General features: G+C 37.2%; 1 protein-coding gene across 1 annotated transcript in view; it reads right to left on the minus strand.

Moving 5' to 3' along the window:
• Positions 1-16,461: 16,461 nt before the first annotated feature.
• LOC138354980 (uncharacterized) overlaps positions 16,462-22,073 on the minus strand; it is a 6,133-nt gene continuing 521 nt past the window's right edge. Inside the window, exons 2-7 of the mRNA XM_069309683.1 lie at positions 19,290-19,381; positions 18,936-19,051; positions 18,558-18,646; positions 17,677-17,847; positions 17,213-17,397; positions 16,462-16,947 (exon numbers count right to left, since the gene is read on the minus strand). Of these exons, the coding sequence (XP_069165784.1) occupies positions 16,675-16,947; positions 17,213-17,397; positions 17,677-17,847; positions 18,558-18,646; positions 18,936-19,051; positions 19,290-19,381 (926 nt within the window). The 3' untranslated portion in view covers positions 16,462-16,674. The remainder of the gene's footprint in view (positions 16,948-17,212; positions 17,398-17,676; positions 17,848-18,557; positions 18,647-18,935; positions 19,052-19,289; positions 19,382-22,073) is intronic.

Here is a 22,073-nt window from a genome sequence, read left to right on the forward strand (position 1 = left end):
CATTTGTCAACTACTGATACTAAAAAAGTTTTCTGTATCTCATTTGGGCACTCATTTTTCATGTTTACCTTTTTTTTGTGTGTGTGTTTTTTGAAGGAAAGCAAAGAAATTGCACATAACTACAACTACAATTTATTTAATAAGCATTTCTAAACTAAACAAAACTTTGAGGGTAATTAATAAAAATAAAAACTAATTTGAAAACAAATCTTTCTTGAGCAACATAGGGATGCAAAATTAACATGACGATGATTTGGGAAAAGAACATTTGCCAACCCAGGGGTAGAGAATACTTGTTATTTTCTCTTTGCTGTGCTACTTAAAGCTACTCAAATAAAAGGGAAGAGTGTTTCTTCCATTTCTTCGTTGTCAGTCTGTGACTCAATACTGACTACACTGTTGTCACTGTCGGTCTCGGAATCCTCGGAATCTTGACTGTCTGTTTGAAATTTGTTGTACTCTACTTCCCTGTCTTCAGAAAACAGGTTAGTTGCCTCAAATAGTTTAATTTGATACAATTTTTTCATATTTAGCAAGAGGGCCGTAAGTCCACTGGTTACATGCTGGAATGATGACTTCTTTATTGAGTATTTACCCTGTTCCTGTAAAACAAACACACATCATTATTTCAGGCATTTTTTAAATTAAATGTTTGTTTTCCTAACAAGTGTTTCACTTAAACTTTAACCAGTAAAAGTGATAATGATAATATTACAATTTGTGTCTACAAAATGCTTTTACTAATTTTACTTAGCTTAGACACAAACAACAATGATTAAGCTACCTGTTAAAATAATTACCAAGTAGCTATAATGCAATAACATTTATTTCAGTGGAGTAATTAAGTTAATATTGATACCTGATACTAACTTCAATTATCCAAGAGGGTGGAGCACTTTTGTTTTGTACATCATCTAGTCTTTGTGTTATCTCAAGCTTTTTTCAGTAGAAATCCAAGTAACTTTTCATTTCCAGTTGAATGACATTTTGTTCTTCCATAGTCCTGTTGTACATATGCAGCTTTTCTGCAGCATTTCTCTTGTCTTGAAGAGTAACTTAAAATATTCAAAAATAAAATATAAAGTAAATTATTTAATAAGGAACATGAACAAATCTGTCATTGTAGGATGCATGTATTATGCAACAACAATGCAATCATATGTAATCATTTTTAAGGTATCTTGTTAATATTATTATCTTAAAAATATAAATTAGGCATGGACTTCCATTTGTCCATTACCATAATGAGTAAGTTTGAATTAACATGTTAGTAGCTAACAATATTTATCCTCATTGACAAGGCCAATATGCACAGAAAAATAACCAAATATACTTACCATTATCAGTTGGTTGAGGAGTGTCATTATACCATGGAAAGTTGCCCTCTTCATCAATGTCCACACTAAGTTTTTCTGTATTGTCTTCATTGTTGACCGCTATCAGTTCCCTCAACTTTTTCTTGTCTGCTTCAATCTTTGCACGGTATCGTGATCTCATTTTGCTTGAAACTGAAAGAAACACTTTGTTACTAGTAAATAAGATTATGGGGTGGTGTTCACTACCTTTGGCGTAATGTTCACTACTCTTGGCGTGGTGTTCACTTCCCTTGGCGTAGTGTTCACTACCCATGACGTGGTGTTCACTACTCCTAGCGTGGTGTTCACTACCCTTCGTGTGGTATTCACTCCCCTTGGTGTGGTGTTCACTACCCTTAACATGGTGTTCACTACCCTTGGCGTGGTTTTCACTACTTTTGACGTGGTGTTCACTTCCTTTGGCATCGTGTTCACTACCCATAGCGTGGTGTTCACTAACCTTGGCGTGGTGTTCACTACTCTTGGCGTGATATTCACTACCCTTCATTTGGTGTTCACTACCCTTGGCGTGGTGTTCACTACCCCTGGCGAGGTGTTCACTACCCTTGGCATAGTCTTCACTACCCTTGGCATAGTGTTCACTACCCTTTACGTGGTGTTCACTACCTTTGGCGTGGGGTTCATTACCCTTCGCGTGGTGTTCACTACCCTTGAAATGGTGTTCACTTTCCTTTGCATGGTGTTCACTATTCTTGGCTTGATATTTACTAACCTTTGCGTGGTGTTCACTACCCTTCATTAGGTGTTCACTACCCTTGGCGTGGTGTTCACAACCCTTGGCGAGGTGTTCACTACCCTTAGCATTGTGTTCACTACCCTTGGCATAGTGTTCACTTCCCTTGGCATGGTGTTCACTACCCTTTGCATGGTTTTCACTAACCTTGACGTGGTGTTCACTACACTTGGCGTGGTGTTCACTACCCATGGCATAGTGTTCACTACCCATGGCGTCGTGTTAACTACACTTTGCGTGGTGTTCACTACCCTTGGCGTTATGTTCACTTCCCTTGGCGTGGTGTTCACTACCTTTGGCTTGATGTTCACAACCAATGGCTTGATGTTCACTACCCTTTGCGTGGTCTTCACTACCCTTTGCGTGGTGTTCACTACCCCTGGCGTGGTGTTCACCACCCTTGGCGTGGTGTTCACTACCTTTGGCTTGGTGTTCACTACCATTCGCATGGTGTTCACTACCCTTGGCATGGTGTTCACTTCCCTTGGTGTGGTGTTCACTACCCATGACGTGGTGTTCACTACTCTTAGCGTGGTGTTCACTACAAATGACGTGGTGTTCACTACTTTTAACGTGGTGTTCACTACTTTTAACGTGGTGTTCACTACCCTTTGCATGGTGTTCACTACTGTTAGCGTGGTGTTCACTACTGTTAGCGTGGTGTTCACTACCCTTTGCATGGTGTTCACTACCCTTGGCGTGGTGTTTACTAATCTTGGCGTGGTGTTCACTACCTTTGGCATAGTGTTCACTACCCTTAATTTGGTGTTCACTTCCCTTTGCGTGGTGTTCACAACCAATGGCGAGGTGTTCACTTCCCTTTGCGTGGTGTTCACAACCAATGGCGAGGTGTTCACTACCCTTGGCATGGTGTTCACTACCCTTGGCATTGTGTTCACTTCCCTTGGCATTGCATCACTCTCTTGAGCCTCTGCATCACCCTCTTAAGACTCTTCATTACTCTCTTGAGCCTCTGCATCACTCTCTTGAGCCTTTGCATCACTCTCTTAAGCCTCTGCATCCCCTCTTTTGAGCCTCTGCGTCACTCTCAGGAGCCTCTGCATCCCTCTCTTGTGCCTCTGCATCCCTCACTTGAGCCTCTGCATCCCTCTCTTGAGCGCCTGCATCCCTCTCTTGAGCCTCTGCATCCCTCGCTTGAGCCTCTGTATCCCTCTCTTAAGCCTCTGCATCACTCTCTTAAGTCTCTGCATCACTCTCGTAAGCCTCTGAATCACTCTCCTGAGCCTCTGCATCCCGCTCTTGAACTTCTGCATCCCTCTCATGAGGCTCTGCATCCCTCTCTTGAGCCTTTGCATCACTCTCATAAGCCTCTGTATCCCTCTCTTGAGCCTCTGCATCCCTCTCGTAAGCCTCTGCATCACTCTCTTAAGCCTCTGCATCACTCTCTTAAGCCTCTGAATCACTCACTTAGGCCTTTGCATCACTCTCTTGAGCCCCTGCATCCCTCTCTCAAGCCTCTGCATCACTCTCTTGAGCCTCTGCATCACCTTCTTAAGACTCTGCATTACTCTCTTGAGCCTCTGCATCACTCTCTTGAGCCTTTGCATCACTCTCTTAAGCCTCTGCATCCCTCTTTTGAGCCTCTGCATCACTCTCATGAGCCTCTGCATCCCTCTCCTTAGCCTCTGCATCCCTCACTTGAGCCTCATATATATTACGTATATATATTCATTTTTACCAATATTTCGATACTATTTCATGTACTATCACGATATGTGATTTGGCCTTCAATTCTCAGAATTTCGCATAATATTGCATTTTAAGCAAGTTTTCTTGCATTTTGTTTCGTACTAAAAATCATCGAATTTGGCAATATTTTGGCGTTAATCATCCCCTTTTCGTTTATGTGATTTAAACATATTATCATTGAATTAGGCAATATTTTGCCGTTTTTCCACGTTTTTGTGAATTTTCAGTTTATTGTTATTAATTCATTGAACATACGATAGAAATGATGCAAACACATAATTGATTAGAAATTAACTTTAAATACTTCAATTTCAAAAACTATTTGTTTCTCGTTAAAATACAGAGTAAGATATTGAAAAGGCGGAGGAGTTCTGTTTTTGTTGCATATATCGACGTTTTAGCCGGAATAGAGCGGTTTTACGTGTATATCTTCCATCGGTAATATAAACGGAAAATCAGGAACATTTTAGTTAATTCTAATGAAAACATTGGTTTTTATCATTTGTATTGGAAACAACATTGTCATATGTCTTTTCTTGGATCTAAATAATACGAAACCTCGCTTTATGATTCGAAGTTAAAATCCTCAAATTTTATAAAAGAGTGACTTCTCTCACGTTTTTCATGTAGTTTGATATTACGTATATATATAATCATTTTTACCAATATTTCGATACTATTTCATGTAGTATCACGATATGTTATTTGGCCTTCAATTCTCAGAACTTCGCATAATATTGCATTTTTAAGCAAGTTTCTTGCATTTTGTTTTGTACTAAATATCATCGAATTTAGGAATATTTTGACGTTTATCATCCCCTTTTCCTTATGTGATTCAAACAAATTATCATCGAATTAGGCAATATTTTGCCGTTTTTCCACGTTTTTGTGAATTTTCAGTTTTTTGTTATTAATTCATTATATATACGAAAAAATGATGCAAACACATAATTTATTAGATAATAACCTTAAATACTTCATTTTCAATCATCTATTTGTTTCTCGTTAAAATACTGAGTAAGATATTGTAAAGGGGAGAAGTTCGGATTTTATTGCATATTTGCGCGTTTCAGCTGGAATAGAGCGGTTTTACGTGTACATCTTCCATCGGTAATATAAACGGAAATTCAGGAACATTTTAGTTAATTCTAATGAAAACACATTGATTTTTATCATTTGTATCGGGAACAACATTGTCATGTCTTTTCTTGGATCTAAACAATACGAAACCTCGCTTTATGATTCGTAGTTAAAATCCTCAAATTTGGTATAATAGTGAATTTTTTCACGTTTTTCATGTAGTTTGATAATACGTAAATATGTTCATTTTTACCAATAATTCGATACTATTTCATGCAGTATCACGATAAGTGATTTTGCCTTCAAATCTCAGAATTTCGCATAATATTGCATTTTAAGCAAGTTTTCTTGCATTTTGTTTCGTACTAAAAATCATCGAATTTAGCAATATTTTGACGTTTATCATCCACTTTTCCTTTATGTGATTTAAACAAAATATCATCGAATTAGGTAATATTTTGCCGTTTTTCCACGTTTTTGTGAATTTTCAGTTTATTGGTATTAATTCATTATATATACGATAAAAATGATGCAGACACGTAATTCATTAGAAATTAACCTTAAATGCTTCATTTTCAATCAACTATTTGTTTCTCTTTAAAATACAGAGTAATACATTGAAAAGGGAAGAAGTTCTGTTTTTATTGCATATATCGACGTTTCAGCCGGAATAGAGCGGTTTTACGTGTACATCTTCCATCGGTAATATAAACGGAAAATCAGGAACATTTTAGTTAATTCTAATGAAAACATTGGTTTTTATCATTTGTATTGGAAACAAGATTGTCATATGTCTTTTCTTGGATCTAAATAATACGAAACCTCGCTTTATGATTCGAAGTTAAAATCCTCAAATTTCGTATAATAGTGACTTCTTTCACGTTTTTCATGTAGTTTGTTATTACATATATATATTCATTTTTACCAATATTTCGATACTATTTCATGTAGTATCACGATATCTGATTTGGCCTTCAATTCTCAGAATTTCGCATAATATTGCATTTAAAGCAAGTTTTCTTGCATTTTGTTTCGTACTAAAAATCATCGAATTTAGCAATATTTTGACCCTTTTCCTTTATGTGATTTAAACAAAATATCATCGAATTAGGCAATATTTTGCCGTTTTTCCACGTTTTTCTGAAATTTCAGTTTATTGGTATTAATTCATTAAATATACGATAAAAATGATGCAAACACATAATTGATTAGATATTAACCTTAAATACTTCATTTTCAATCATCTATTTGTTTCTCGTTAAAATACAGAGTAATACATTGAAAAGTGAAGTTCTGTTTTTATTGCATATATCGGCGTTTCAGCCAGTATAGAGCGGTTTTACGTGTACATCTTCCATCGGTATTATAAACGTAAAATCAGGAACATTTTAGTTAATTCTAATGAAAACACATTGATTTTCATCATATGTATCGGGAACAACATTGTCATATGTCTTTTCTTGGATCTAAATAATACGAAACCTCGCTCTATGATTCGAAGTTAAAATCCTCAAATTTGGTATGACAGTGACTTTTTTCACGTTTTTAATGTTGTTTGATATTACGTATATATATTCATTTTTACCAATATTTCGATACTATTTCATGTACTATCACGATATGTGATTTGGCCTTCAATTATCAGAATTTCGCATAATGTTGTATTTTAAGCAAGTTTTCTTGCATTTTGTTTCTTACTAAAAATCATCGAATTTTGCAATATTTTGGCGTTAATCATCCCCTTTTCGTTTATGTGATTTAAACATATTATCATTGAATTAGGCAATATTTTGCCGTTTTTCCACGTTTTTGTGAATTTTCAATTTATTGTTATTAATTCATTGAACATACGATAAAAATGATGCAAAAACATAATTGATTAGAAATTAACTTTAAATACTTCAATTTCAAAAACTATTTGTTTCTCGTTAAAATACAGAGTAAGATATTGAAAAGGCGGAGGAGTTCTGTTTTTGTAGCATATATCGACGTTTTAGCCGGAATAGAGCGGTTTTACGTGTATATCTTCCATCGGTAATATAAACGGAAAATCAGGAACATTTTAGTTAATTCTAATGAAAACACTGGTTTTTATCATTTGTATTGAAAACAACAATGTCATATGTCTTTTCTTGGATCTAAATAATACGAAACCTCGCTTTATGATTTGAAGTTAAAATCCTCAAATTTCGTATAATAGTGACTTCTTTCACGTTTTTCATGTAGTTTGATATTACGTATATATATTCATTTTTACCAATATTTCGATACTATTTCATGTAGTATCACGATATCTGATTTGGCCTTCAATTCTCAGAATTTCGCATAATATTGCATTTAAAGCAAGTTTTCTAGCATTTTTTTCCTTCTAAAAATCATCGAATTTAGCAATATTTTGACCCTTTTCCTTTATGTGATTTAAACAAAATATCATCGAATTAGGCAATATTTTGCCGTTTTTCCACGTTTTTTTGAAATTTCAGTTTATTGGTATTAATTCATTAAATATACGATAAAAATGATGCAAACACATAATTGATTAGATATTAACCTTAAATACTTCATTTTCAATCATCTATTTGTTTCTCGTTAAAATACAGAGTAATACATTGAAAAGTGAAGTTCTGTTTTTATTGCATATATCGACGTTTCAGCCGGTATAGAGCGGTTTTACGTGTACATCTTCCATCGGTAATATAAACGTAAAATCAGGAACATTTTAGTTAATTCTAATGAAAACACATTGATTTTCATCATATGTATCGGGAACAACATTGTCATATGTCTTTTCATGGATCTAAATAATACGAAACCTCGCTCTATGATTCGAAGTTAAAATCCTCAAATTTGGTATGACAGTGACTTTTTTCACGTTTTTCATGTTGTTTGATATTACGTATATATATTCATTTTTACCAATATTTCGATACTATTTCATGTACTATCACGATATGTGATTTGGCCTTCAATTCTCAGAATTTCGCATAATATTGCATTTTAAGCAAGTTTTCTTGCATTTTGTTTCGTACTAAAAATCATCGAATTTGCCAATATTTTGGCGTTAATCATCCCCTTTTCGTTTATGTGATTTAAACATATTATCATTGAATGTTGTTCCCGATACAAATGTTGACAATGTTGTTCCCGATACAAATGATAAAAATCAATGTGTTTTCATTAGAATTAACTAAAATGTTCCTGAATTTCCATTTATATTACCGATGGAAGATGTACACGTAAAACCGCTCTATTCCAGCTGAAACGCGCAAATATGCAATAAAATCCGAACTTCTCCCCTTTACAATATCTTACTCAGTATTTTAACGAGAAACAAATAGATGATTGAAAACGAAGTATTTAAGGTTATTATCTAATAAATTATGTGTTTGCATCATTTTTTCGTATATATAATGAATTAATAACAAAAAACTGAAAATTCACAAAAACGTGGAAAAACGGCAAAATATTGCCTAATTCGATGATAATTTGTTTGAATCACATAAGGAAAAGGGGATGATTAACGCCAAAATATTGCCAAATTCGATGATTTTTAGTGCGAAACAAAATGCAAGAAAACTTGCTTAAAATGCAATATTTTGCGAAATTCTGAGAATTGAAGGCCAAATCACATATCGTGATAGTACATGAAATAGTATCGAAATATTGGTAAAAATGAATATATATACGTAATATCAAACAACATGAAAAACGTGAAAAAAGTCAGTCATACCAAATTTGAGGATTTTAACTTCGAATCATAGAGCGAGGTTTCGTATTATTTAGATTCAAGAAAAGACATATGACAATGTTGTTCCCGATACATATGATGAAAATCAATGTGTTTTCATTAGAATTAACTAAAATGTTCCTGATTTTACGTTTATATTACCGATGGAAGATGTATACGTAAAACCGCTCTATACCGGCTGAAACGTCGATATATGCAATAAAAACAGAACTTCACTTTTCAATGTATTACTCTGTATTTTAACGAGAAACAAATAGATGATTGAAAATGAAGTATTTAAGGTTAATATCTAATCAATTATGTGTTTGCATCATTTTTATCATATACTTAATGAATTAATACCAATAAACTGAAATTTCAAAAAAAAGTGGAAAAACGGCAAAATATTGCCTAATTCGATGATATTTTGTTTAAATCACATAAAGGAAAAGGGTCAAAATATTGCTAAATTCGATGATTTTTAGTACGAAACAAAATGCAAGAAAACTTGCTTTAAATGCAATATTATGCGAAATTCTGAGAATTGAAAGCCAAATCAGATATCGTGATACTACATGAAATAGTATCGAAATATTGGTAAAAATGAATATATATACGTAATATCAAACTACATGAAAAACGTGAAAGAAGTCAAATTATACGAAATTTGAGGATTTTAACTTCGAATCATAAAGCGAGGTTTCGTATTATTTAGATCCAAGAAAAGACATATGACAATGTTGTTTCCAATACAAATGATAAGAACCAATGTTTTCATTAGAATTAACTAAAATGTTCCTGATTTTCCGTTTATATTACCGATGGAAGATATACACGTAAAACCGCTCTATTCCGGCTGAAACGTCGATATATGCAATAAAAACAGAACGTCTTCCCTTTTCAATGTATTACTCTGTATTTTAACGAGAAACAAATAGTTGATTGAAAATGAAGCATTTAAGGTTAATTTCTAATGAATTACGTGTCTGCATCATTTTTATCGAATATATAATGAATTAATACCAATAAATTGAAAATTCAAAAAAACGTGGAAAAACGGCAAAATATTACCTAATTCGATGATATTTTGTTTAAATCACATAAAGGAAAAGTGGATGATAAACGTCAAAATATTTCTAAATTCGATGATTTTTAGTACGAAACAAAATGCAAGAAAACTTGCTTAAAATGCAATATTATGCGAAATTCTGAGATTTGAAGGCAAAATCAATTATCATGATACTGCATGAAATAGTATCGAGTTATTGGTAAAAATGAATATATTTACGTAATATCAAACTACATGAAAAACGTGAAAAAATTCACTATTATACCAAATTTGAGGATTTTAACTACGAATCATAAAGCGAGGTTTCGTATTATTTAGATCCAAGAAAAGACATTTGACAATGTTGTTTCCAATACAAATGATAAAAACCAATGTTTTCATTAGAATTAACTAAAATGTTCCTGATTTTCCGTTTATATTACCGATGGAAGATGTACACGTAAAACCGCTCTATTCCGGCTGAAACGTCGATATATGCAATAAAAACAGAACTTCTTCCCTTTTCAATGTATTACTCTGTATTTTAACGAGAAACAAATAGTTGATTGAAAATGAAGCATTTAAGGTTAATTTCTAATGAATTACGTGTCTGCATCATTTTTATCGTATATATATTGAATTAATACCAATAAATTGAAAATTCAAAAAAACGTGGAAAAACGGCAAAATATTACCTAATTCGATGATATTTTGTTTAAATGACATAAAGGAAAAGTGGATGATAAACGTCAAAATATTTCTAAATTCGATGATTTTTAGTACGAAACAAAATGCAAGAAAACTTGCTTAAAATGCAATATTATGCGAAATTCTGAGATTTGAAGGCAAAATCACTTATCGTGATACTGCATGATATAGTATCGAATTATTGGCAAAAATGAACATATTTACGTAATATCAAACTACATGAAAAACGTGAAAAAATTCACTATTATACCAAATTTGAGGATTTTAACTACGAATCATAAAGCGAGGTTTCGTATTGTTTAGATCCAAGAAAAGACATATGACAATGTTGTTCCTGATACAAATGGTAAAAATAAATGTGTTTTCATTAGAATTAACTAAAATGTTCCTGATTTTCCGTTTATATTACCGATGGAAGATGTACACGTAAAACCGCTCTATTCCGGCTGAAACGTCGATATATGCAATAAAAACAGAACTTCTTCCCTTTTTCAATGTATTACTCTGTATTTTAACGAGAAACAAATAGTTGATTGAAAATGAAGCATTTAAGGTTAATTTCTAATGAATTACAGTGTCATTATCCACTTTCCCTTTATGTGATTTAAACAAAATATCATCGAATTACGCAATATTTTGCCTTTTTTCTACGTTTTTGTGAATTTTCAGTTTATTGTTATTAATTCATTAAACATACGATAAAAATGATGAGCCTCATCATCACTCTCTTCAATGTCTGCATCCCTCTCATGAGCATCTGCAATCACTCTCTTGAGCCTCGGCATCCCTCTCTTAAGCCTCTGCATCACTTTCGTGAGCCTCTTCATCACTCTCTTCAATCTCTGCATCCCTCTCTTGAGCCTCTGCATCCCTCTCCTGAGCCTCTGCATCTTTCTGTTGATCCTCTGCATCATTCTCTTGATCCTCTGCATCCCTCTATTAAGCCTCTACATCATTCTCTTGAGCCTCTGCATCACTCTCTTGATCCTCTGCATCACTCTCTTGAGCCTCTGCATCACTCTCTTGAGCCTCTGCAGCACTCTCTTGAGCTCCTGCATCACTCTCTTGAGCCTCTACATCCCTCTCTTGAGCCTCTGCCATCACTCTCGTAAGCCTCTGCTTCACTCTCTTGAGCCTCTGCATAACTCTCTTGAGTCTCTGCATCACTCTCTTGAGCCTCTGCATCCCTCTCTTGAGCCTCTGCAACACTCTCATTAGCATCTGCATCCCTCTCTTGAGCCTCTGAATCCCTCTTTTGAGCCTCTGCATCACTCTCTCGAGCGTCTGCATCACTCTCTTTATCCTCTGCATCCCTCTCTTCAGCATCTGCATCACTCTCTTGGGCCCCTGCATCTCTCTCTAGAGCCATTGCATCACTGTCTTGAGGCTCTGCATCACCCTCTTGAGCCTCTGCATCCCTCTCTTGAGCCTCTGCAACACTCTATTCAGCCTCTGTATCACTCTCTTGAGCCTCTGCATCACTCTCTTGATCCTCTGCATCACTCGCTTGAGCCTCTGCATCACTCTCTTGTGCCTCTGCATCACTCTCTTGAGCCTCTGCATCATTCTCTTCAGCCTCTGCATCCCTCTCTTAAGCCTCTGCATCATTCTCTTCAGCCTCTGCATTCCTCTCTTAAGCCTCTGCATTACTCTCTTAAGCCTCAGCATACCTCTCTTAAGCCTCTGCATCACTCTCTTGAGCCTCTGCGTCCCTCTCGTGAACTCCTGCAGCCCTCTCATGAGCCTCTGCATCCCTCTCTTCATCCTCTGCATCACTCTCTTGAGCCTCTTCATCCCTCTCTTGAGCCACTGCATCACTCTCTTGAGCCGCTGCATCTCACTCTTAAGCCTCTGCATCCCTATTTTGATCATCTGCATCACTTTTTTAAGACACTGCATCCCTTTCTTGAGCCTCTGCCTCCCTCTCTTGAGCCTCTGCATCCCTCTCATGAGCCTCTTCATCTCTCTCTTGAGCCTTTGCATCACTCTCTTAAGCCTCTGCATCACTCTCTTGAGCCTCTGTATTCCTCTCTTGAGTCCATGCATCCCTCTCTTATGCCTCTGCATCACTCTCTTGAGCCTCGGAATCCCTCTCTTAAGCCTCTGCATCACTTTCTTGAGCCTCTTCATCACTCTCTTCAATCTCTGCATCCCTCTCTTGAGCCTTTGCATCCCTCTCTTGAGCCTCTGCATCCCTCTCTTGAGCCTCTGCATCCCTCTCTTAAGCCTCTACATCATTTTCTTGAGCCTCTGCATCACTCTCTTGAGCCTCTGCATCACTCTCTTGAGCCTCGGCATCACTCTCTTGAGCCTCTGCATCACTTTCTTGAGCTCCTGCATCACACTCTTAAGCCTCTACGTCCCACTCTTGAGCCTCTGCATCACTCTCGTAAGCCTCTGCATCCCTTTCATGAGCCTCTGCATCTCTCTCTTGAGCCTTTGCATCACTCTCTTAAGCCTCTGCATCACTCTCTTGAGCCTCTGCATTTCTCTCTTGAGCCCCTGCATCCCTCTCTTATGCCTCTGCATCACTCTCTTCAGCCTCTGCATCACTCTCTTGAGCCTCGGCATCCCTCTCTTAAGCCTCTGCATAACTCTCTTGAGCCTCTTCATCACTCTCTTCAATCTCTGCATCCCTCTCTTGAGCCTCTGCATCACTCTCTTAAGCCTCGGCATCCCTCTCTTAATCCTCTGCATCAATTTCTTGAACCTCGGCATCCCTCTCTTAAGCCTCTGCATCACTCTCTTCAGCCTCTTCATCACTCTCTTCAATGTCTGCATCCCTCTCTTGAGCCTCTGTATCACTCTCTTGAGCCTCGGCAGCACTCTCTTGAGCTTCTGCATCACTCTCTTGAGCCTCTATATCCCTCTGTTGAGCCTCTGCATCACTCTCGTAAGCCTCTGCTTCACCTCTCTTGAGCCTCTGCATAACTCTCTTGAGCCTCTGCATCATTCTCCTAGGCTTCTGCATCACTCTCTTGAGCCTCTGCATCACTCCCTTGAGCCTCTACATCCATCTCTTGAGCCTGTGCATCACTCTCTTGAGCCTCAACATCCCTCTCTTAAGCCTCTAGCCTCAGCATCACTCTCTTGAGCCTCTGCATCACGCTCTTAAGCCTCTGCATCCCTCTCTTGAGCCTCTGAATCCCTCTCTTGAGCCTCTGCATCACTCTCTTGAGCCTCTGCATCACTCTCTTAATCCTCTGCATCACTCTCTTAAGCTTCTGCATCACTCTCTTGAGCCTTTACATCCCTCTCTTGAGCCTCTGCATCACTGTCATAAGCCTCTGCACCACTCTCTTGATCCTCTGCATAACTCTCTTGAGTCTCTGCATCACTCTCTTCAGCCTCTGCATCCCTCTCTTGAGCCTCTGCATCACTCACTTGAGCCGCTGCATCTCCCTCTTAAGCCTCTGCATCCCTAATTTTATCATCTGCATCACTTTTTTAAGACTCTGCGTCCCTTTCTTGAGCCTCTGCCTCCCTCTCTTGAGCCTCTGCATCCCTCTCATGAGCCTCTGCATCTCTCTCTTGAGCCTTTGCATCACTCTCTTAAGCCTCTGCATCACTCTCTTAAGCCTCTGCATCACTCTCTTGAGCCTCGGCATCCCTCTCTTAAGCCTCTGCATCACTCTCTTGAGCCTCTTCATCACTCGCTTCAATCTCTGCATCCCTCTCTTGAGCCTCTGCATCACTCTCTTGAGCCTCGGCATCCCTCTCTTAAGCCTCTGCATCACTCTCTTGAGCCTCGGCATCCCTCTCTTAAGCCTCTGCATCACTCTCATGAGCCTCTTCATCACTCTCTTCAATGTCTGCATCCCTCTTTTGAGCCTCTGCATCACTCTCTTGAGCCTCGGAATCCCTCTCTTAAGCCTCTGCATCACTTTCTTGAGCCTCTTCATCACTCTCTTCAATCTCTGCATCATTCTCTTGAGCCTCTGCATCCCTCTCTTAAGAATCTACATCATTCTCTTGAGCCTCTACATCACTCTCTTGAGCCTCTGCATCACTCTCTTGAGATTCTGCATCACTCTCTTGAGCCTCTGCATCACTTTCTTGAGCTCCTGCATCACTCTCTTGAGCCTCTACGTCCCTCTCTTGAGCCTCTGCATCACCCTCGTAAGCCTCTGCATCCGTCTCATGAGCCTCTGCATCTCTCTCTCTTGAGCCTTTGCATCACTCTCTTTAGCCTCTGCATCACTCTCATGAGCCTCTGCATTCCTCTCTTAAGCCCCTGCATCCCTCTCTTATGCCTCTGCATCACTCTCTTAAGCCTCTGCATCACTCTCTTGAGCCTCGGCATCCCTCTCTTAAGCCTCTGCATAACTCTCTTGAGCCTCTTCATCACTCTCTTCAATCTCTGCATCCCTCTCTTGAGCCTCTGCATCACTCTCTTGAGCCCCGGCATCCCTATCTTAAGCCTCTGCATCACTCTCTTGAGCCTCAGCATCCCTCTCTTAAGCCTCTGCATCACTTTCTTCAGCCTCTTCATAACTCTCTTCAATGTCTGCATCCCTCTCTTGAGCCTCTGCATCACTCTCTTGAGCCTCGGCATCCCTCTCTTAAGCCTCTGCATCACTTTCTTGAGCCTCTTCATCACTCTCATCAATCTATGCATCCCTCTCTTGAGCCTCTGCATCCCTCTCATGAGCCTCTGAATTACTCTGTTGAGCCTCTGCATCATTCTCTTGAGCCTCTGCATCACTCTCTTGAGCCTCTGCATCACTCTCTTGAGCCTCTGCATCCCTCTCTTGAGTCTATGCATCGCTCTCTTGAGCCTCTGCATCACTCTCGTAAGCCTCTACTTCACTCACTTGAGCCTCTGCATAACTCTCTTTAGCCTGTGCAACACTCTCATCAGCCTCTGCATCCCTCTCTTGAGCCTCTGAATCCCTCTTTTGAGCATCTGCATCACTCTCTCGAGCCTCTGGATCACTGTCTTCATCCTCTGCATCCCTCTCATTGAGCATCTGCATCACTCTCTTGGGCCCCTGCATCCCTCTCTAGAGCCTTTGCATCACTCTCTTTAGGCTCTGCATCACCCTCTTAAGCCTCTGCATCCCTCTTTTGAGCCTCTGCAACACTCTATTCAGCCTCTGCATCACTCTCTTGAGCCTCTGCATCACTCTCTTGATCCTCTGCATCACTCTCTTGAGCCTCTGCATCACTCTCTTTTGCCTCTGCATCACTCTCTTGAGCCTCTGCATCAATCTCTGCAGCCTCTGCATCCCTCTCTTAAGCCTCACCATCATTCTCTTCAGCCTCTGCATTCCTCTCTTAAGCCTCTGCTATCACTCTCTTGGGCCTCTGCATCCCTCTCCTTAGCCTCTGCATCCCTCTCTAGAGTGATGCAGATGCTCAAAATTGGAATCATCTAATTACCCAAAGCCATAACATTCTCTCTTTAGCGCATTTATTATGCACCCTATACCCATCTTGTGAGCCGAAGTGGAAAGATATACAGAGGCTTATTTATTGTCATGTTCCTGCATGCCAATGTGAGTAGGAATCCACAACATTTTTATATTTACCCTCTTGCTAAGTATTCTTATATATCTATGTCTAGCTTCCAAGACAAGCACGTTATTACATGATTGCAAACTGTTTATTGCTCGTAGTGAAGAAAGGGAGTCGTAAACAATTAAGCTGTCTACTTCATTGTTGTCAATAATTTCGAGTGCTACCAGGCTTAGAATGTAGACTTCCTGTGTTGAGCTGCGAGTTAAGTTTCGCATAATTTCGTTATAAAATATGATTATTTCAGAGTAAAAATGTGTATTTCCATGTTCTACATTCAGTACCAACATTATAGTGAGTAAATATATCATATTTGTTCATTACTTACGTAATGCTAGGAAGCATCATCTCAAATGAAGGAGTTTCCTGAATCTACTGGGCCGTCATATCTACACTTGAAACTTTGTACGGAGTCTGCCTCCACAACATCACTTCCTGATGCATTCCATTTGTCAACTACTGATACTAAAAAAGTTTTCTGTATCTCATTTGGGCACTCATTTTTCATGTTTACCTTTTTTTTGTGTGTGTGTTTTTTGAAGGAAAGCAAAGAAATTGCACATAACTACAACTACAATTTATTTAATAAGCATTTCTAAACTAAACAAAACTTTGAGGGTAATTAATAAAAATAAAAACTAATTTGAAAACAAATCTTTCTTGAGCAACATAGGGATGCAAAATTAACATGACGATGATTTGGGCAAAGAACATTTGCCAACCCAGGGGTAGAGAATACTTGTTATTTTCTCTTTGCTTTGCTACTTAAAGCTACTTAAATCAAAGGGAAGAGTGTTTCTTCCATTTCTTCGTTGTCAGTCTGTGACTCAATACTGACTACACTGTTGTCACTGTCGGTCTCGGAATCCTCGGAATCTTGACTGTCTGTTTGAAATTTGTTGTACTCTACTTCCCTGTCTTCAGAAAACAGGTTAGTTGCCTCAAATAGTTTAATTTGATACAATTTTTTCATATTTAGCAAGAGGGCCGTAAGTCCACTGGTTACATGCTGGAATGATGACTTCTTTATTGAGTATTTACCCTGTTCCTGTAAAACAAACACACATTATTTCAGGCATTTTTTAAATTAAATGTTTGTTTTCCTAACAAGTGTTTCATTTAAACTTTATCCAGTAAAAGTGATAATGATAATATTACAATTTGTGTCTACAAAATGCTTTTACTAATTTTACTTAGCTTAGACACAAACAACAATGATTAAGCTACCTGTTAAAATAATTACCAAGTAGCTATAATGCAATAACATTTATTTCAGTGGAGTAATTAAGTTAATATTGATACCTGATACTAACTTCAATTATCCAAGAGGGTGGAGCACTTTTGTTTTGTACATCATCTAGTCTTTGTGTTATCTCAAGCTTTTTTCTGTAGAAATCCAAGTAACTTTTCATTTCCAGTTGAATGACATTTTGTTCTTCCATAGTCCTGTTGTACATATGCAGCTTTTCTGCAGCATTTCTCTTGTCTTGAAGAGTAACTTAAAATCAAAAATAAAATATAAAGTAAATTATTTAATAAGGAACATGAACAAATCTGTCATTGTAGGATGCATGTATTATGCAACAACAATGCAATCATATGTAATCATTTTTAAGGTATCTTGTTAATATTATTATCTTAAAAATATAAATTAGGCATGGACTTCCATTTGTCCATTACCATAATGAGTAAGTTTGAATTAACATGTTAGTAGCTAACAATATTTATCCTCATTGACAAGGCCAATATGCACAGAAAAATAACCAAATATACTTACCATTATCAGTTGGTTGAGGAGTGTCATTATACCATGGAAAGTTGCCCTCTTCATCAATGTCCACACTAAATTTTTCTGTATTGACTTCATTGTTGACCGCTATCAGTTCCCTCAACTTTTTCTTGTCTGCTTCAATCTTTGCACGGTATCGTGATCTCATTTTGCTTGAAACTGAAAGAAACACTTTGTTACTAGTAAATAAGATTATAGTTGATAAATTTGTTTTGTATATACTTAGTAGTGAATACCTACACAAAAGTAGCAGAACACACTACATAAATATTTGCCAAGCACTTTTTTTAACAAGCTTAGGTATACACAGCAATGTGCTGCTATCCTATTATGTATGAAAGACCACAGTGTAGATCAAAAACCTCACAGGACAGCCAGTCATACATGGAATCTGGAGAGAATATGAAATGTAAGGCTGATCTATTAGCCTCCACTAACAAAATCGGGGTACAGCACAAGAATATCTTCCAATATTCCTGAGTGTATGAAGTAATAACAAAACTCAAAGTACATCATACCATTTGTTCTGAAGTCATTGATAACAGGGCAATCACATATATAGTGATAGACAGTATGTCCTAGGTTTTGTTCACATAGTTTACAACTGGAATGATTTCCATTGGCAGATACATTACCTGCAGGCACCTGCCATAGATATTGATATCTCAACTTAATTTTGACAATTACCTATAATTACATAGGACAACACCTAAGTGAGATGGTATCCATACAAATCTACCTGAGAAATAAATGACATTAGATGTGTTTAGATAAAAAAAAAGTAATTGTTTTCTTGAAGTATTTTACAAACACTAAAAGATTTCTGTTTGTTTTATCAGTCCCTAACTTATACATAAGCTTTAACATACCTGCTACACTGGATATGTGGGATTTCTTGGTTCTAATTGAGTCACATACTAACTCTATCCCCTTTTGAACATCATTTTGAGAAACTGATCTGTTGAGAATAGAGGATACTGTTTACTATAATGTTTATTAAATTCAAACATGTAAAGACCCTGATTAATTAAAAAAAAATTAACTTAAATTTTTAGGCAATGGTCACAATGGCATTTTATGATGGCTGACAATTATTGTACAAGAACTAAACAATTAAAATAATAAAGAAATGTTTTGGCAATTATATGATTTATGGTACTGCATTGATTTTACAGTACAATAACCTTGTTAAAATATATAAGAGTATTTCAAAACAGTGTTTCTTACTATATATTTTACAAGCAAACCTTTTATTTAAACTCTGGGCTAAGTTGGTTAACTCTGCAATCCAGATGAGAAGTTGTTTTTCATCAAGAGATAAGTCAGCTAACTCCTTTCTTATTAACTCTGCAGCTTCTTTTGCCTATCAACAGGAGGAAAAACTGCCCTGTTAGTATAATAAATGTTGCAATTTTTATTTAATATTGATATTACAAAAAAAAAAAAAATCCTTACGAGCCTAAGTGCTGATGAAGGCTGTTTAATGGCAGTAAATGTTATTTTTATTTTTATTTTTGAATGTTTTTTTTTTTCCTGTGCACTTATATTAGTGATTCATGATCATTGTTGCATATATTCAATGAATAAAGCAAATTACTTGCCTTACAAAATCTTGAAGCTAGAACACGAGCTAAAGAGTCATGTTTACGTTGGTTCCAAAAAAATGAAGATTCACTAAGTTCTTCTTCACGCTCTGAAAAAAAGGGACAAAAAATAACTCCCTTCAATGAATATGTAAAATGAAAATAATTCACTTTTATGCAGGCGATGAGTCACAATAACGTGGCTAAAGTATGTAGACCAGACCACTCACTAGAAGGTGAAGGGACGACGACGTTTCGGTCCATCCTGGACCATTCTCAAGTCAATTGTGATGAGGAAGTAGAGACAGGCAATAAATAGGCTAGAAAGAGCTGAGGAGCAAAGTAAGGTGTATTTTAGGGGATAGTAATAATAATAAGAGCTGCAGAGGGCCTATTGGCCCATACGAGGCAGCTCCTATTAAAACCACCAAATAAGAAGGAGATAGGAATAAGAAGACGATAGCAAGGGAGCGTAGGAGAAGGCAATGAACAGAAAAAAAGGAGAAGAGAGAAAGAAAAGATAGATAAATGGAAGGGGTAGGCTTATGTTAGGTCACGTTTGTTAGAAAGATTACAGCATTTGAGTATATAATAATAATAATAATAATAATAATTTTATTTAGGTAAGGTACATACATAAAGAGATTTTACAAAGTTTGTTGGCTTTATAGATAGAGCTAGTACATACAATGCCTAAAGCCACTATTACGCAAAGCGTTTCGGGCAGGAAAAACATTAATGACTAAAGCTTAAAACTAATGGGTAAAAAGAATAAGATGTGTTGAGTACAAATAAAAATAGAGGTAAAAGAGGGGGGAACATTGTTGAAAAAGCAGCACAAATACAATTACAAATTATTACAGAAAATTACATTCAAACAGCGTTGATTTGAAAAACAAAAAAAAACAAAAAACATACATGGGTTGACAACAGAGGGGTAAGGTGAGTTACAGGGAATTTATTAGGTATAGCTTCGTTTTTAACTTAAACTGGTTGAGAGAGGTACAGTCTTTAACATGGTTGGGAAGGTCATTCCACATTCTGGGCCCCTTGATTTGTAGAGCATTTCTGGTTTGATTAAGTCGTACTCTAGGAATATCAAAACTGTATTTATTTCTGGTGTGGTGCTCATGGGTTCTGTTACAACCTTCTATGAAGCTTTTGAGATCAGGATTGGCATTATAGTTTAGCGTTTTATATATGTATAATACACATGAGAGAATGTGCAGTGACAATGTCTAACATATTCAGAGATTTGAGTAGGGGTACCGAGTGATGTCTGGGGCCAGAATTGGATATTGTCCTAATAGCAGCTTTGTGTTGAGTAATTAGAGGACGTAAGTGATTTTGGGTAGTAGAGCCCCAAGCACAAATACCATAGTTGAGATATGGATAGATAAGGGAGTAATAGAGAGTCACCAGGGCAGGGCGTGGTACATAATATCTGATCTTAGAAAGAATGCCCACAGTTTTTGAAACTTTTTTTGATATGTTTAGAATGTGTCCCTGGAAATTCAGCTTGTGGTCAATGAGAATGCCAAGGAATTTGCCATCTAATTTGTTACAAATTTGGGTATTGTTTATTTTCAGATTTATTTGATTAGAGGATTTATTGCCAAACAGAATATAGAGAGTTTTGTCAATGTTAAGGGTGAGTTTGTTGGCAGTTAGCCACAGATGGACTTTATTAAGCTCAGTATTTACTGTGGCATTTAGAGCAAGGGGATCAGGACTGGAGTAAATGAAGGTTGTGTCGTCAGCAAATAGAATTGGTTTGAGGTGTTGGGAGGCATTTGGAAGGTCATTAATGTAGATGAGAAAGAGGAGAGGGCCAAGTATGCTGCCCTGGGGAACACCAATGTTGATGGGTAGGGTGGGAGAAATTGTATTATTCACAGAAACACATTGGAGCCTGTCAGTAAGGTAGGATTTGAGGTATTGTAGGGAGTGTCCTCTGACACCATAATGATGTAATTTAAGAAGAAGGTTTTGGTGGTTGACAGTATCGAAAGCTTTACGCAGGTTCACAAATAACCCAACAGGGAACTCATTTTTATCAAGAGCTGTATGAATCGAGTTAAGCATACTAATAAGTGCATCGTTAGTTCTTTTTTTGGGCCTGAAGCTATATTGGCAAGGGCTAAGTATATTGAGTTTGACTAGATATGAGTAAAGCTGCTTATAGATTAGTTTTTCAAAATTTTTTGACAAGTTTGGCAGGATTGATATAGGTCTGTAGTTGTTAACATCTGTGAGATCACCACATTTGTGGACAGGCGTTACTCTCGCTTTTTTTAGAATATCTGGAAAGGTTTGGAGTTCAAGTGACTTGTTGAAGAGCAAAGCAATAGCAGGGGCTAAAGATCTGGAGGCTTTTTTGTAGATTAAAGTCTTGTAGATTTGTAGAGTAGATTTTTGTAGATTTTGTAGATTAAATATACTGTGAAAGGGAAGAGTCCACAGCAACAAAGCCAGGACTCAAGTTCATGTTGGGTACATTGTGTATTAGAGCCGATTCAACAAGACGGCGTCTGTGGAGAGTAGAGGCAGGAAAGATTATTTTGGAGGAAGACCAATCTATGGGATGATTAGAATCCCTCACATGGCAGAAGGGAGCATTGTTAGTGTCTGCAGACTTGACACTTCTCTTGTGTGCTTTAAGTCTGTCATTCAGTGTACAGCCAGTTTCGCCAAAGTATTGTACCAGATGAACAGGAAATAGAGTAGACACCAGCAGCAGGAGGAGCATTTTTTTTTTTTTTGAGGAGCACTGGGAACTAGATTGCTACGAAGTGTGTTAGT

This window comes from Procambarus clarkii, chromosome 65, assembly GCF_040958095.1.
Source record: "Procambarus clarkii isolate CNS0578487 chromosome 65, FALCON_Pclarkii_2.0, whole genome shotgun sequence".
Taxonomy (NCBI): domain Eukaryota; kingdom Metazoa; phylum Arthropoda; class Malacostraca; order Decapoda; family Cambaridae; genus Procambarus; species Procambarus clarkii.